Source organism: Enhydra lutris, unplaced genomic scaffold (assembly GCF_002288905.1).
Source record: "Enhydra lutris kenyoni isolate GAN:26980312 unplaced genomic scaffold, ASM228890v2 scaffoldscaffold12, whole genome shotgun sequence".
In the NCBI taxonomy this organism is placed as follows: domain Eukaryota; kingdom Metazoa; phylum Chordata; class Mammalia; order Carnivora; family Mustelidae; genus Enhydra; species Enhydra lutris.
In genome coordinates, this window is record NW_019154096.1 from 61559975 (window position 1) to 61576169 (window position 16195).

At 35.1% G+C, this 16195-nt stretch overlaps 1 protein-coding gene across 1 annotated transcript in view; it reads left to right on the forward strand.

The window, feature by feature from the left end:
• Nucleotides 1-16195, forward strand: part of LOC111145137 (structural maintenance of chromosomes 3) — a 38328-nt gene that overhangs the window by 5916 nt on the left and 16217 nt on the right. Inside the window, exons 3-14 of the mRNA XM_022499824.1 lie at nucleotides 568-606; nucleotides 2800-2867; nucleotides 4262-4333; nucleotides 4695-4774; nucleotides 5194-5272; nucleotides 9215-9332; nucleotides 10275-10450; nucleotides 11306-11386; nucleotides 11612-11776; nucleotides 12078-12199; nucleotides 13182-13395; nucleotides 15900-16003. Of these exons, the coding sequence (XP_022355532.1) occupies nucleotides 568-606; nucleotides 2800-2867; nucleotides 4262-4333; nucleotides 4695-4774; nucleotides 5194-5272; nucleotides 9215-9332; nucleotides 10275-10450; nucleotides 11306-11386; nucleotides 11612-11776; nucleotides 12078-12199; nucleotides 13182-13395; nucleotides 15900-16003 (1318 nt within the window). The remainder of the gene's footprint in view (nucleotides 1-567; nucleotides 607-2799; nucleotides 2868-4261; nucleotides 4334-4694; nucleotides 4775-5193; nucleotides 5273-9214; nucleotides 9333-10274; nucleotides 10451-11305; nucleotides 11387-11611; nucleotides 11777-12077; nucleotides 12200-13181; nucleotides 13396-15899; nucleotides 16004-16195) is intronic.

A 16195-nucleotide genomic window follows, 5' to 3' on the forward strand; every position in this document is an offset into this window, starting at 1 on the left:
GAAACATTTGATATCTTCTGTATAGAATTGTTTATTTCTGAAGGTAGGTAGTTAAAAAAAGTGCCTTATACTTGTCTACTTTTGGGATTCTGAGATTATACATGATATAATCATAGGGCTAATCATAAGTACTTTAATAAGCAAATAGTTTTGAGAATTTAAAATGATTATTTATTGAAAATTTTAGCAACATGTGAGTCTATAAATTTTTAAAAAGATTCCATTATATATAATTAAAATAGAGTTGTATGTCCATAGTAATGATTGTAATTTATGAAAACCTGGTAACATTTGATTATTCCTATTAATTTTAAACTATTAGGAAAGAGTAAAAGAATGAATGAAATAAATTTAAGAAAAAAAGCCATTAGATGTCTCTGCAAAAAATTGTACTCATTTGGTGATTAAAGCTATTTTGTTTATTGATTTCTTTTGTTTATTGTATTTAATTTCAAATATTAAGATGATAAGTTAGAAAGTAGAGTATAAAGTTTTTAATACTTTCAGTAAGGTTTTAATTTTATTGGTTTCTATGCAAAGTAACATGTACTTTTTGAAATTTTATAGTGGGCAGAAATGGATCTGGAAAAAGTAACTTTTTTTATGGTAGGTATTGTTTTTTAAATTCTAAATATATTAAAGACCCTGGGTATTTTCAGGTAATTTATTTTAAAAATCAGTTTTCTAAAAAAATAAAAAATAAAAACTGGTTTTCTGAGGGGTGTCTGGGTGGCTCACTTGGTTAAGTGTCTGACTCTTGAACTCAGCTCAGGTCTCAGTCTCAGGGTCATGAGTTCAAGATCCTCGTTGTACTCCATGCTGGGTATGGAGCCTACTTAGAAAAATTGGTTTTCTGAGGTTGTGTCTGCATGAAACTCAAATACTTCTTCATATAGGGTTGTGGGTTAGTGTAGAGGATTTCAAGTATAATGATATAATAACCTGAGTTCTCTCTACCTAGTAATTAATGAGCTGAGATAATGGACAGAACAAGCTCTACCTTTGCACTTTAAAAAGAGGTCTTTGGTCTGCCTGCTTTGATGGGTTGTGAGAATCATCAGATAATACAAATGGAAGTGCTTTTTAAACTTGAGTGCGGTATATAAATGTTGCAAGTGTGTATATATATATAAATGTAAATGCAGTAGAAAAGCTAATACTGTTTTGGAAGATGGCTCATCTTTTTGTTCCATTTATGTGTTCATTTTTAAAGTATGCTTTGCATGCAATCTAGGGCTTGATCTCATGACCCCAAGATCAAGAGTCACTTGCTCTACTTACTGAGCCAGTCAGGTACTCCTCTGTTACATCTTCTAAAAAAATGCTTTCTGAATCATTTTTTTTTTTTTTGAAGGATGGAAGGGTATAAAAAAATCTCAGATTCAGCGAAGACCGCTGTCAATTTGCGGATAGTTAAATAGCTTTGAAAATTGTAAGGATAAAGTGCATTTAAGTGGGGCACCTGGTGGCTCAGTCATTTAAGCGTCTGACTCTTGATTTCAGCCCAGGTTGTGATCTCTGGGGTTGTGTGGATCAAGCCCCAAGCTGGGCTCTGCACTCAGAGCAGTCTGCTTAAGACTCATCCTCCTGTGGTGCCTTTCCGCACCACGCCCTCATTCTCTCTCACTCACTCTCAAATAAATAAATCTTTAAAAAATGTTAAGTATAATAATGCCTCTGTTAACAAATCCTTCAGAGAAAACATTTTAACAGTTTTGAATTATATAAGAAGTAAGTTGCAAAGATTTTGGGGCACCTGGGTGGCTCAGGGGGTTGAGCCGCTGCCTTCGGCTCAGGTCATGGTCCCAGGGTCCTGGGATCGAGTCCCGCATCGGGCTCTCTGCTTGCCAGGGAGCCTGCTTCCCTCCCTCTCTCTCTGCCTGCCTCTCTACTTGTGATCTCTCTCTGTCAAATAAATAAATAAAATCTTTAAAAAAAAAAAAAAGTGAGTTGCAAAGATTTTGAACCTCTTAGTTGAGTAGTGCTTGAGGAAAAGTAGGGACCTAAAACAAAGGCTTTATCCCTTCTGTGCTCACAAATCAATAGCTCTTTAGTGGTTGTAATTTGGTGAAGGTAAGAGAGTGGGATTGGAGTAGAAGTATTTTGTGATCTCCAGGGAGATGAAGGTAATTTGATTCTATCCTCCCAAGATGATTATAAAAGATAAACCACTCCATGTCCACCCTCAGCATACATATTCATACATGCATACTCAACTCTTAGAATGTCAAAGGTCTCCTGGGTGGACTGGGAACAGGAAGGCTGAGTAGAGTTTCCTTTCTAGGGCAGGGTCGTCCAGTTAGATACCCCATATGGAAGCAGAAATGGCTTCTTAAAGCAGATAAGCATTGAACTAGAATATGGGAATCTGAAATATGTCCCTGTATTTCCCACTTAGTTCTATTTCTTTTGACCAAAAGTATCCAGTTAAGGATATTGTAGGAATATATCCTATTTTGTTTATAAATATTTTGATGTATATTATTTATATCTAGTAGGTAAAAACAAAGTGTTAGCCACTCAGTGTATATTTTGATCAAGAGGTAAACTTTAGTTTGCATGTCTCTCTTTGTTACCTTAGTGTTCTCTTTTTCTTTCCTTAAATGTTTCAGTGGAAACTTCTTAGTATTTTTCTTATCATGTCCAAGGTAATTAGTCTGAAATACAGACAAATCTGCATATATGGAATAATCTACTTTATTTGCCTTGTTCATTACCTGGTAGAAGGTATGGAAAGGTGTAAATAAGGCATAGATCTTTTTTTAGACTGTACTAATAGTTATGTTTTTGTATTTTTAGCAATTCAGTTTGTTCTTAGTGATGAGTTCAGTCATCTTCGTCCTGAACAGCGATTGGCTTTGTTGCATGTGAGTGAAATTGCTTTGAGATGTTATTGATATTATGTATTTTTTAAACTACACTGTTGATTCTGGTAAATAAAATCATTTGTTCAAGCTGCATATCTTTTGTAAACATGACACTGTCTCTCTTAAGTGTGTTAATTCTGCTGTGGAATTTAGCCTCCTATATTAATGCATGCTAAAGGCCCGATTTTTAAATAATGGTAAGAAAATTGTAGGATTTTTCTATTGATGGGTATGTCTTTATTAAGAGTATGGTCTGGTAATGCTCAAAAGCAGATTTGCTAAGGAGGAAAAAGAGTTTGAGATTGGAAAGTAGGAACTTTGAGACTTAGAATCAGAAGTTATTGGGAGCATAGAGAAGCAATAATTGCAAATTAAACAACATACTTGTTCTATTTTTGGCCATATTTGTAAGTTAAATGGTAACAGTGTTTTCCAGTACGAAACATAAGTATATTTATGGTAAATAAAATTGTTAGAATTTTTCATTGAATAATTACGAATAACAAACTAAAGAAATTTCAGAATAAAAAATTATAAAAGGCTATAATAAAATGATAAGATTTCTTCTTGGTTTGAATGTGGCTGATAATTAGTTTTAAGACCAGAAATTGAAAATCCTGACTATATCTCAATAGAGTCTTTCACAGTTAGGGAGGTATTTTAGTTGTTTATGTTTTTTAACCATTATCTTTTATTTAGCCCTCTTAAATTTGAATTTATAGCCCAGTAATCAAAACTGGTTACCTGTAGATGAATTATTTTTTAGGTTTCTAAGATTGGCATTGAAAGAATAACCTCTTTAGGTACCATTCTTTATTGTGTTGACTTACACAGTTTCTAAACTCTGGAAATTCTCTGGACTTGGTATAGAAGTAGTTGGGTCATAAATTGGTCTGTATGTGACACAATAGATATGTGTCTTCTCATGGCAGATTTAAGATTATGTAGCATATTGCAGATAGTTTAAAAAAGTTGAGTTCCAGTAATTGTGTATTTGTTAGGGTTCCTTTACGGCATTAAATGAGTCTATAAGAGAAGAGCCTCAAAGTGTTGTAGATATTAGCAAATAAGTAGAATTAGGTGGGCATGGGGTCTTAAATTCTAATAAAGTGGTCTTCAGAATAAGACCTAAATACATCTGACTTGCTACCTTTTGCATATTTCTCACATATTTGGTTAGAATCTAAAACCATTTGGTTGAGAAGTATTGTTATCCTAATCCAGTGTCTTTGCTCTTTTGACAAGAAGGATATATTGTAGTCTGATTGGATTTTTTCTCCATTGAATTAGGCTTACCATGCACTAAATTTTAAAGGCATTGAAAGGGGAAAAAAAAAAGATAAGGAATGTGAAAATACCACTTAAATGACCAATTTGTATTTTGCATGTTTTAGGAGGGTACTGGTCCTCGTGTCATTTCTGCTTTTGTGGAGATTATTTTTGATAATTCAGACAACCGGTTGCCAGTGAGTAGTGGGTTTTTTCCCTAGTAATAATGTTGAGAATTTTATTGATGCAGCTGATTTTCTTCCAAGTTTTGAAACATTTATAAATGTACTTAAGCTCTTATAGTTTATGCTAAAATAGCTGTGCAGTTTACATATTAATTTTGTATTAAAATTATAATGAACATTCTAGTAAACAGAAGGGAGGTTATGTAAACTGTTGTGAGAAATGTCTTTGTCATAAGAATTGATATTCATAGCATATCTTTAGTGAGATTTCAAAATAATGGTTATGGCTATGGATTCTAGAATGACCTTACTAACTAAAAAGTTTTCCACTTTTACTGTGAAATTAATTTTGGGCTTTTACATTTTTTCTTAGATTGATAAAGAAGAAGTTTCACTTAGAAGAGTTATTGGTGCCAAAAAGGATCAGTATTTCCTAGACAAGAAAATGGTCACGTAAGCTTTTTCTTTACGTTTTAATTTCTTTACAAAGTAAAAGTATTTTACTTATTTCGTTATATGGGTTATATATGCCTGTGTTCAACAAACCAGTATTTTGAACATTAACATAAGAATCAGAATTCTCAGGGCACCTGGGTGGCTCTTTTGGTTGGGCATCTGCCTTTGGCTCAGGTCATGATCCCAGGACCTGGGGCTCCAGCTCTCTGCTCAGCGGGGTGCTTGATTCCTCTCTCTGTCAAATAGATAAAATCTTTGGTGGGGGGTGGGAAGAATCAGGATCCTCTGAGGCAGATACAGTAGGTGGCTCAATGACTATAGTCCCTCATGCTCCTTAACCTAGGAGTCAGCCTCCTTTTTTTTGCTTATCGTTGGGTTATTCATCTGAAGAATTTTTTTTCAATGTTTATTAACAGGAAAAATGATGTGATGAATCTCCTTGAAAGTGCTGGTTTTTCTCGAAGCAATCCTTATTACATTGTAAAACAAGGAAAGGTAAAAAAATTGTATGTCCTTTTTTAATAGAATTTGTTTTCTGAATATATTCACTTGAATGATGAACTTAGCTGATTGATTTTAGTGGTTAAGTTGAAGCAAGATGGACCTTACTGTCATTTGTTTTCATGATTTATTTTATATTGATGTCAGTATTACCTTTTATGTGCCCTTAAGGTACAAAGTAGATCTATTATGTAGTGGGATACAATAATTTCAGCCGTTGGTGGGTCTTGTCTTCTTTTTTTTTTTTTTAAAGATTTTATTTATTTATTTGACAGAGAGATCACAAGCAGGCAGAGAGGCAGGCAGAGAGAGAGGAGGAAGCAGGCTCCCCGAGAGAGCAGAGAGCCCGATGCGGGGCTCGATCCCAGGACTCTGAGATCATGACCTGAGCCGAAGGCAGCGGCTTAACCCACTGAGCCACCCAGGCGCCCTGGGTCTTGTCTTCTTAGTGGCCTATATCACTTAATAAGATGTCCTGTACTAGAAGACATTTTTGGTTTGTGAAAGTCACAATGATCATATTTAAGAATAGTATAGAGAGGCACCTGGGTGCCTCAGCTGGCTAAGCATACAACTCTTACTGTCAGCTCAGGTCTTAGTCTCAAGGTCATGAGTTCAAGCCCTGCATTGGGCTCCATGCTGGGCATGAAGCCTAACTTTAAAAAAAAAAAAAAAAAAGAATACTATAAAAATTCTTTAAAAATAACATTAGAAAAAAAAATTACTTCCTAAAATTAATGCTCTGTTACTTAATATATCATAGAGCTAAAATGATTAGAAAGCTTACATTGCCAGAAACCTATAATGCCACAAACTGTTTTCTTGTGGAGATTATATTTTTTTATAGTTTTTATTAGTTACGTATTTTCTACTGTTTCTTCATACACTTTAAACTATATCTAAGATAATTTCTTTTTTTAGAACATACCCTGCAGTGTTCTCATAGTTTGTTGTAGTGTATTTTTGGACTAGGGGAAAGTTCTTTTTAAATGTCCACTTATTTCATATTGGAGGATTTTTAGATATGTATTGGAAGGTTAGCATCCAGGAGAGGTGATTAGGAAGAGTATGGTGTTTCACATTTGGGAAATTGAGAGCAAGTGTTTGGAAAGACCAGCTTTATAAGCAAGGAATTTATAAGCAAGGAATTTCTTTAAATGGAGGCTGATTATGGGAGCCCGTTAATTTATCTGAGTCTCCCCTACACACATACAAATAGGCCCCTATACTTCATTTCATTTTCTGCTTATATGTCATTTCATATAAGCCATCCATGATTTACCTCAACTAAGAGTGTTGCCTTGGGGCACTTGGTGGCTTAGTGGGTTAATCCTCTGCCTTCGGCTCAGGTCATGATCTCGGGGTCCTGGGATCGAGCCCTGCATCTGGCTCTCTGCTCGGCAGGGAGCCCGCTTCCCCCCTTCTCTCTCTGCCTGCCTCTCTGCCTACTTGTGATCTCTATCTGTCAAATAAATACATACAATCTTTAAAAAAAAATAATTTAAAAAAAAAAGTGTTGCCTTTATCCCAGCCCTACATGTTTTCTCTGTTCTGGGGTGTTTTTTTGTTGTTGTTGTTGTTGTTGTTTTTGTAACAGTTATATCGTATACTGTATTGGTATACTTATTTCCTGTCGTCTTCCACTAGAATGTAAATTCCATGAAGGAAAGACCTTTTCTGTTTTGTTAACTGATCTTTTCCCAGTGCCCAGCAGAGTGGCATATATGTTGTAAACATTTCTTAAATATTTTTTAAGTGAGTAAGTTGAATGACCATGCATAATTGGGGTAATCAGGGATAAGGATCTGAAGGAGGGAGTGCGCCTGGGGTGGCTTAGTTAGTTGAGTGGCCAACTCTTAATTTCAGTTTAGGTCATGATCTCCAGGTCCTGAGTTCAGTCCCTGAGTCAGGCTCCATGTTCGCTGGGAAGTCAGTTTGGGGATTCTCTCTCCTTCCTACCCCCGCACCGCGCCCCCTGCTTGAGTGTGCATGCCTTCTCTCACTCTGTCTCTCAAATGAATAAATCTTTTTTTAAAAAAAGGATCTGAAGGATTCTTTGATATATATATACTTTTGATAGACCATATTTTCTTAGTTCAGAGCTGATTCTCTTTTTATGTAAAAAGCTGATTTTTTTTTTTTTAAGATTTTATTTATTTGTCAGAGAGAGAGAGTACACAAAAGCAGGCAGAGAGGCAGGCAGAGAGAGAGGAGGAAGCAGGCTCCCTGCCGAGCAAGGAGCCTGATGCGGGACTCGATCCCAGGACCCCAGGATCATGACCTGAGCCGAAGGCAGTGGCTTAACCCACTGAGCCACCCAGGCGTCCCGTTGATTCTTTTTTTATGTAAGAAGTGTTAGAGTAGGGGCGCCTGGGTGGCTCAGTGGGTTGAGCCTCTGCCTTTGGCTCAGGTCACAATCTCAGGGACCTGGGATCAAGCCCCGCATCAGGCTCTCTGCTCATTGGGGAGCGTTCTTCCCTCTCTCTCTCTGCCTGCCTCTGCCTACTTGTGATCTCTTTCTGTCAAATAAATAAATAAAGTCTTTAAAAAAAAAAAAAAAAAGAAGTGTTAGAGTAACTCAGTTCACTTTTTTAATGCAGTGAGAGCATTTTTTGCCCTTCATGATTAGTTTTATTTTTATGAATATGGTAAACTCATGGTTGTTTAAAGTTGCATGGCACTTTGTACCACTTTCTGTGGGTTTTTTGCATATATATTTTTTCAAGATTTTTTTTTTTTTACATTTTTATTTATTTATTTGACAGAGAGAGAGAGAGAGCGAGCACACAAGCATGGGGAGCTACAGGCAGAGGGAGCGGGAGAAGTAGGCTCCCTGTTGAGCAGGGAGCCCGATGAGGGGCTCGATCCCAGGACCCTGGGATCATGACCTGAGCTGAAGGCAGACGCTTAACCGACAGAGCCACCCAGGCACCCCAAGATTTTATTTATTTTAGAGAGCATGCTCAAGCAGGGAAAGTCGCAGAGGGAGAGAGAGAATCCCAAGCAGACTCTACCAAGTGTGGAGCCCAATGTGGAACTTGATATCATGACCCTGAGAGCACAACTTGAGCCAAAACCAAGAGTTGGACACTCAGCTGACTGAGCCATCTGGGTGCTCTGCCATATATTTTTAAATAAGATTTTAAAAATGCTTTTGCTTATTTAATGTTCACTACCTCTGTTAGCTATTTTTATCTGTCTATATTTAAAGCATACCATTTCTGGGGTATGTGGATGGCTTAGTCAGTAGAGCATGTGACTCTTGGGGTTGTGAGTTTAAGCCCCATGTTGAGTGTAGAGTTTACTTAAGTAATAATAAGTGTGTGTGTGTGTGTGTGTGTGTGTGTGTGTGTGTGTAAGATTCTGTTTTAGAGAGAGTGTATACAAGTGGGGGCAGGGGCAGAGGGAGAGGGAGAGAATCTCAAGCAGATTCTGCACTGCATGGGGAGACAGATGCAGGCCTTGATCTCACAACCCTGAGATCATGATCTGCGCTAAAACCCAAGGACTGGACACTAAACCAACTGAGCCACCCAGATACCCCTGTTATATTTTTAATAGTATCATTACAGCTTTTTAAAACTATAGAGTGATAGTTTCCTTCTTGTAAAAATACTTTGTTCTTTCAAAATGGAGTACATCTTTTATACCTTAACAATGTTGACTAAGAAGAAGTATGGTGTTGGGATGTTCTTCCTTCATTTTTAATTTAGAGTTTTATTCATAAATTAGATTGATGATTGTATTAATTCTGTTTGGATTTTCATTTGATAAATTTCATTTACATAAAGGACATACGGGTGTGTAGGTATATGCATTGCACAAATTACATTCTTGAAGTGATACTCAAAACTTAGCATGTGAATACTCTTTCAAGGTAGAGTTCTTAAAGAGCAGTCTGTAGCTACATAGTAATTATTTTTGTAAAATTTGTAGATCAACCAGATGGCCACAGCACCAGATTCTCAGAGACTAAAACTATTAAGAGAAGTAGCTGGTACTAGAGTATATGATGAACGAAAAGAAGAAAGCATATCTTTAATGAAAGAAACAGGTAAAGAAATGTGATCTTGCCTTATTTTATGAATTACTTTATCATTGTGTTATTATAGTTGTAAGGGCTTCTATCTAGTCTCAGGAGTATACTGTTTGATGATTTGCCTATATACTGAACAGAGAGAAAATTAGTTGGTGACATTTTAAGTTTCGAGATTTCAAATAATTTCTCTCTCTAAATAAGGAATTACTGTTAGATAATAATGCCTTTGTAGGTCAACTATTTTGTGCCTCTACTGTCCTCATTATTAGTGAGGATAACAGATTTGGATGCAGTCCTCAAAAAAAAATTGTTGGGAGTATCAGCCAGCATTAGGTTTTAAGTTGTTTAGGAGCAAGTAAATGGAAAACTTCTGATCTTCCTTAGTACATGTATTATGGAAACCCTACTTAGCTTCTCAAGTGCTGTGTTCTGTCATGTCTTAGAATCCGACAGTCTTGAGTTCCTAAAGGAATTATTTATTTCCTTTGCCAGGGTGGTGGTGCAGGGGGAAGATAAGTGAAATAGGTAAAAGGGATTAAGAGGAAAAACTTTGAGTTATAAAGTAAGTCACAGAGATGAAAAGTACAGTATAGGAAATATAGTCCATGATATTGTGATAATGTCCGGTGACAGATGGTAACTACACTTTTCATGGTGAGCATTGTGTAATGTATTGAATTATGGAATCACTGTTTGTGTACCTGAAACTGATAAAACATTGTATATGAATGAAAATAATGAAAACTTAAAAAGTGTCATTATGTGTAACTTTGTTCTCTGATGCTTTTCGTCATAAAGTGTTTTGTCATTTTACTTTCTTAGATTTGGTTACCACACACTATCCTATAATGCTTTAGTTCTTAAGATTGATTTTAACTCATGGTATATTTGAGAATAGATATTATTTACATAAAAATTTTATTCAGCTCCTTCACCCCTCTCTCATTTCTTTTTAAGAGGGCAAACGGGAAAAAATCAATGAGTTGTTAAAATACATTGAAGAGAGATTACATACCTTAGAAGAAGAAAAGGAAGAACTAGCTCAGTATCAAAAGTGGGATAAAATGAGACGAGCCCTGGAATATACCATTTATAACCAGGAGCTTAACGAGACTCGTGCTAAACTTGATGAGGTAAAGAATTTTGTTACTTGAATTCAGAGTGATTTTTATTTTAAGCTCATTCTATATTTATACCTTTCAGTAATTTTTAAATGGAAACTTAAAGAAAATTTTTATACCTTTTAATGAAATCATTGGTCAGTAAATTTGTTCTTTCAGTTTATCCCAAGAAAAAAACGCCCAGACCTGTATGGTCCTTGCTATGATTTTATCTGAAATGTAATCAGGTGCTGGTGCAAGGCAAACCAGAATGAGGGAAGCCACCTTTAAAAGCTTCATGAAGGGGTACCTGGCTGGCTCAGTCAGTGAAGCACGGGACTCTTGATAGCAAGGTCATGAGTTCAAGCCCCACATTTGGGGTGGAGTTTACTTAATAATAAAAAAAAGTTTCATGAATTTTTTTTCTTAGCTTTTTATTTTTTATTATTTTTAAAATTTTTTAAAGATTTTATTTATTTATTTAACAGAGAAAGACATCGTGAGAGAGGGAACACAAGCAGGGGGAGTGGAAGGGGGAGAAGCAGGCTTTCTGCTGAGCAGGGAGCCCAATGTAGGGCTTGATCCCAGGACCCTGGGATCATGACCTGAGCTGAAGGCAGATGCTTAATGACTGAACCACCCAGGTGCCCCTTTCTTGGCTTTTTAAGATGTATTGTGTAATTAGTATTGCTGACCTTTCATCCAAAAGTTTGTTTTTAGGTAATACTTAAAACTAAAGGAGCTTTTTACTTAAAATCACTAAAAATTAAAAAACTCTTCAGGTAAGTGATTTTGTTTTAGTAGGTATTTTACAATTTTACTACATGTTATGAAGTATTAAACAAAATACAAAATGAGCTAGAAATTACAGCTTTTTGTTCCCCCCAGCTTTCTGCTAAGCGAGAGACTAGTGGAGAAAAATCCAGGCAATTAAGAGATGCCCAGCAGGATGCAAGAGATAAGATGGAGGTAAGATTATAAACTAGGCTTAGGTTAACTTACATTTTTTGACCACAGTAAATCCTTTTGTACCAGAATTATGGAGTGGTAACTTCAGATGGGTTTGAGTATTGGAAAGACAGAACAGTACTGAAAGTGTAAATGAAGGAAAAAGGGACAGAACTAATGGTGTGAAAACTCTGCTTTTGTACTTCTAATTGTCTGACTCACTTCTGTGTCATACTTTTTGGCTAGGATATTGAGCGCCAAGTTAGAGAACTGAAAACAAAAATTTCAGCTATGAAAGAAGAAAAGGAGCAGCTCAGTGCTGAAAGACAAGAGCAGATTAAGCAGAGGACTAAATTGGAGCTTAAAGCCAAGGATTTACAAGATGAATTGGCAGGCAATAGTGAACAAAGGGTAAGTTAAAATGCTAAAAATGAAAGACAAATGTTCAGTTGAGTAGGAATTGCAGAAGACCATCCTTTCTGTAATGGGAGTATAAGCTTAAATTTTTGTAAAAGATCTGGCACATTAAAATAATTCACACTTAGTAGCAACTCAGTACTGTCTTCTTGTTTCTTTTATTTAAAAATTAGTTTTGTGTTGCAGGATCAGTTTTTTTCATGAATTCTTTTCCATGAGAGTATCTTAATGCTAAACTTAAAATTAAGCAGAAATTTCTAAGGTTGCATTTTTACTTACCCTGCTTTATTTACAGAAACGCTTATTAAAAGAGAGGCAGAAGCTGCTTGAAAAAATAGAAGAAAAACAGAAAGAACTGGCAGAAACAGAACCTAAATTCAACAGTGTGAAAGAAAAAGAAGAGCGAGGAATTGCTAGGTCTGCGATTCTTTCACCAACACTTCTACTTTTCTACGTAGTTCCTCTGAAAGCTAAATAGTTAGGAATTAAGACACAGTAAGAGCAGAAGTTAAATCCAGTTTCACATTAATAGCCTGTGTTAAACAGCTCCTGTGGGCCATGTGTTATTGTATACATATCACATATATTTTTTTTCATTCAGCCATAAGAGAGTCACATTATCACTGTTAGGTACAACAAATTTGAGGTTCTGGAAGGTTAAATAACTTGCCTAAGGTAAATAACTTGCCAAGATGTTGGGCTTTTTAAAACATGAATGTTGGTTTCTTTTTTTTGTTTTGTTTTTTACCCATATGATATCTTACTCTGTTTCATCCTGTTTCCTTTTTTCATTACTGTTTCAGCATCTAGACATTTTAGTATGTATCTGTAGATTGAACATGCCAACTTTTGCTGATTTCATGGTTTAGTGCATTATTATCTTCTTATGCTACCAGTATTTAGTGAATTATTTCCTTTGCCACTCTTTTTCTGAATTTTTTTATTGTTTGATAGGGTTGTCTGTAATCTGTATTTGTTCTGGTATTCTGTGTATTGTAAATGTTTTCTTTGTCTTTCTTTTGCCTTTTAACCTTGATAGTGTCTTATTATAAGGAATTGGAAATGTTTGTATAGCTAAATATAGTTGGAAAATCCCTGAGGTAGGATATTAGGATTGTCTCTAGCCTTACTGACTAACCCAGACCTGGAGTGAAGATATTGTCTGCCTGAAATCCTTAGGATATAGGCTGTTTTACATGACTTTAACTGTGGCTTTTCAAAATGAGATTTATATAGTACTAGTCCAAGGATCTCTATTAGATACCAGTTGCTTTTACTATTTTTTCTGTGGAATTTTGAAGATGGCTATTATCTCTGTGGTCTTGACATTGATTGCAGTTAAACTTGCTTATTTTCTGGTCTCCTTTTTAATCCATTCTTTTCTTCTGTCTTGTTATAGATTGGCCCAGGCTACCCAGGAAAGAACAGATCTTTATGCAAAGCAGGGTCGAGGAAGCCAGTTTACATCAAAAGAAGAAAGGGATAAGTGGATTAAAAAGGAACTCAAGTCTTTAGATCAGGCTATTAATGACAAAAAAAGACAGATTGCTGCTATCCATAAGGATTTGGAGGACACGGAGGCAAATAAAGAGAAAAACCTGGAGCAGTATAATGTAAGAACTTTTATAGCTGTTTTGTGAAAGTCTTTCAAAAGACATGTACATCTTACCAATTTAAGTTTTATTTTTCAGTAGTAACATTGTTACTCTTAAAATATACAAAACAGGTACTTACTTATAAAAGACCAGCACAATTTAATATTTATATACATAATATTTATATGATAGTTTTCCTTTTCAAGGAACATTTTTTCCGTATCTGTGAGTGTTCATATAGATTGAATATATTTTAAAATACATTTTTATGAGTTGGTAGAACGTTCCTGAGCTACCCTTAATTTTAACATGATAAGTCAAAATATAACTTCAGAGTAACTGATTTCTTTTTCCATTTTTATAGTCTTTCACAATTCTCTGTCAATTTAATAACTTATTGCAGAATATATTTTTTTGTTAAGGCAGTGGTGATTTTATAAGATTTTCTAAGTGAATAAAACACTACTATACTTGTTTAGTAGCATTTTCTTAAAAATTGAAGAAGATAAAATCACTTTTTCTGATTTTTTTTTCCTATTTATTTATTTTTTCTTATTTTTTTCTTATTTCTTAGGATAAGAAAGATCTCACTTTATTTAAAATGAGAAAGGGGAAAATCCTTTGTTAAGTATTATGTATGGCTGCATATAGGTGATTGGAGGATGATAGAAGTGATGAGAAGGGAGTATGTAGGACAAGTAGAGGGTGAGGAAATTATATATGTACCTACACAGAGGAACCCTCCTCTTACCTCATGAGATCTATACCAGTTGGTTATTGGTTTATATCAAAAAATTCGCTAAATGCATAAAATGTTTATATAAGTGTGTATATATAAGTTTTATATGTAATAGTATTTGTATTTATACCCATGTAAACATACATTTATTTATATATATCCTAAGTATTTTGCTTAAAAAGATAAATGTATGCTCATGTACCAATCTTTTTTAAAGAACCATTTTTTTAGAACAGTTTTGGGTTCACAGCAAAATTGGGAGGGAGGTACAGAGATTTCCCCTATACCTCCTACCCCACAAATGCATAGCCTCCCCCATTATCAACACCCCGCACCAGAATGCATACCAGTCTTTTCATGTAGAGCCCCAGATGTTTCTTTTGAATATGAGTAGTGATTGTGAATTCTCAGGACATTTTTGTTCCGAGCCACACATAGAAATATAGTTCTTAAAGCTGGATGAGAACAGAATTCAGGATTCAATCTAGGATCATGTATTGCATTTAGTTGTCTTATTTCTGTTATCTTTTGTAATCTGGGTCAGTTTCCTAGTCTTTAACTTTGATTTGACATTTTGAATTACTATAATTTGTTATAAAGTACATATTGCATATTAATATATGCATTTATATATTATTTCTCCCTGATCTTTTAGAGTTGATTTCCCCATTTAATTTAATTTTTAGTGAGTCACCTTTGAGTGTATCCAAAACTAAATCAAGTTTTTAAAGAAACAGCTCTTTATTTTGTCTTCATATTTGTTTAATACTTAATGTAATCACAGCATGAACAAAAAATGAAAACGTAGTGAGGAGCAAACCTAACTGGCTCTGTAATCAAAAATAACTGGTAGAAGAGTGACCAGGAGTCATAGACCGTTGTCTCCTAGCCTCTGGAGTCCAGTGTGCTTTGGTCAGTATTTTATGGAGGGAATCGAAAACATGGGTTGATTCCAGGTAGTTATTTGGAAATTAATTGAGTTTCAGCTGTGATAGCTACATGTCCTTTCCTGAAAGAAAGGAAATGTGTTTGTCATGAGTTCATGGAAACATCCTCAACAAATACTCCTTTTGAAACAGCCTGGTGATGAGCCAAGATTTGTCAGTGGAGTTTTTATTCATTCTTTCTCAAGCTTGAACTTCATTATTTTGCAGTATTTCAGCTATACCTTCCACTGCTGAAGTCTGTCCTTTACATTGGATAGAGATGATTTTATAGTGCTGATTGAATTATGTAAAATGGCCTTTTGCTTCTTAATTATGTAGAATGAGCCAGCTTCTTAGTATAATCCTCAATCTTTCCTATGTGTATAGAGGGAGTGGTGTGAAAACTATTGACTGTAGTATTTTGAGCATGTGTGAATGTATTTTTTTCTTCTAAAATTCTAGTAGAAAGGTTTAGATCGTTAATGAGCAAATTAATTCTATTTTAGCAATATTTTATAGAATAATTCATTTTATGTTTTATGTTTGCTCTTGATGTGCTTTTTTGCCTAAAGGCATTTTTAAAAAGTTAGAATTGGATTTTTTTAACAACTTCATTAAGGCACAATTGACATACAGTGAATTGTGTGTGTTTAAAATGTATTATTTAATAAGTTTTGACAGATGAATACATCTGTGAAATCATCACTGCCGTTAAGATGATAAGCCTGTTCATCACCCCAGAATGTTTCCCCTTCCTTCTTGCCCTGCTATCCCCAAGCAAGTACTGATCTTGCTGTCACTGTGGATTAGTTTGCATGAAATTGGATTTTAAGTTTAAATTATTTTTATTTCCATAGAAACTGGATCAGGATCTTAACGAAGTCAAAGCTCGAGTAGAAGAACTGGACAGAAAATACTACGAAGTAAAAAATAAGAAAGATGAATTACAAAGTGAAAGAAAGTTAGTATAGACTAAAATATGCCTTAATTTTTTTGAGTAACACTAATTACTGGCTGTTAAATGGTCTTTAAGTTATAAATGAGCTTGGGGTACCTGGTTGGCTCAGTTGATGGTGCATATGTGACTCTTGATCTTGGGGTTGTGAGTTCAAGCTCCACTCTGGGTGTAGAGATCACTTAAAAAAATCTTGGG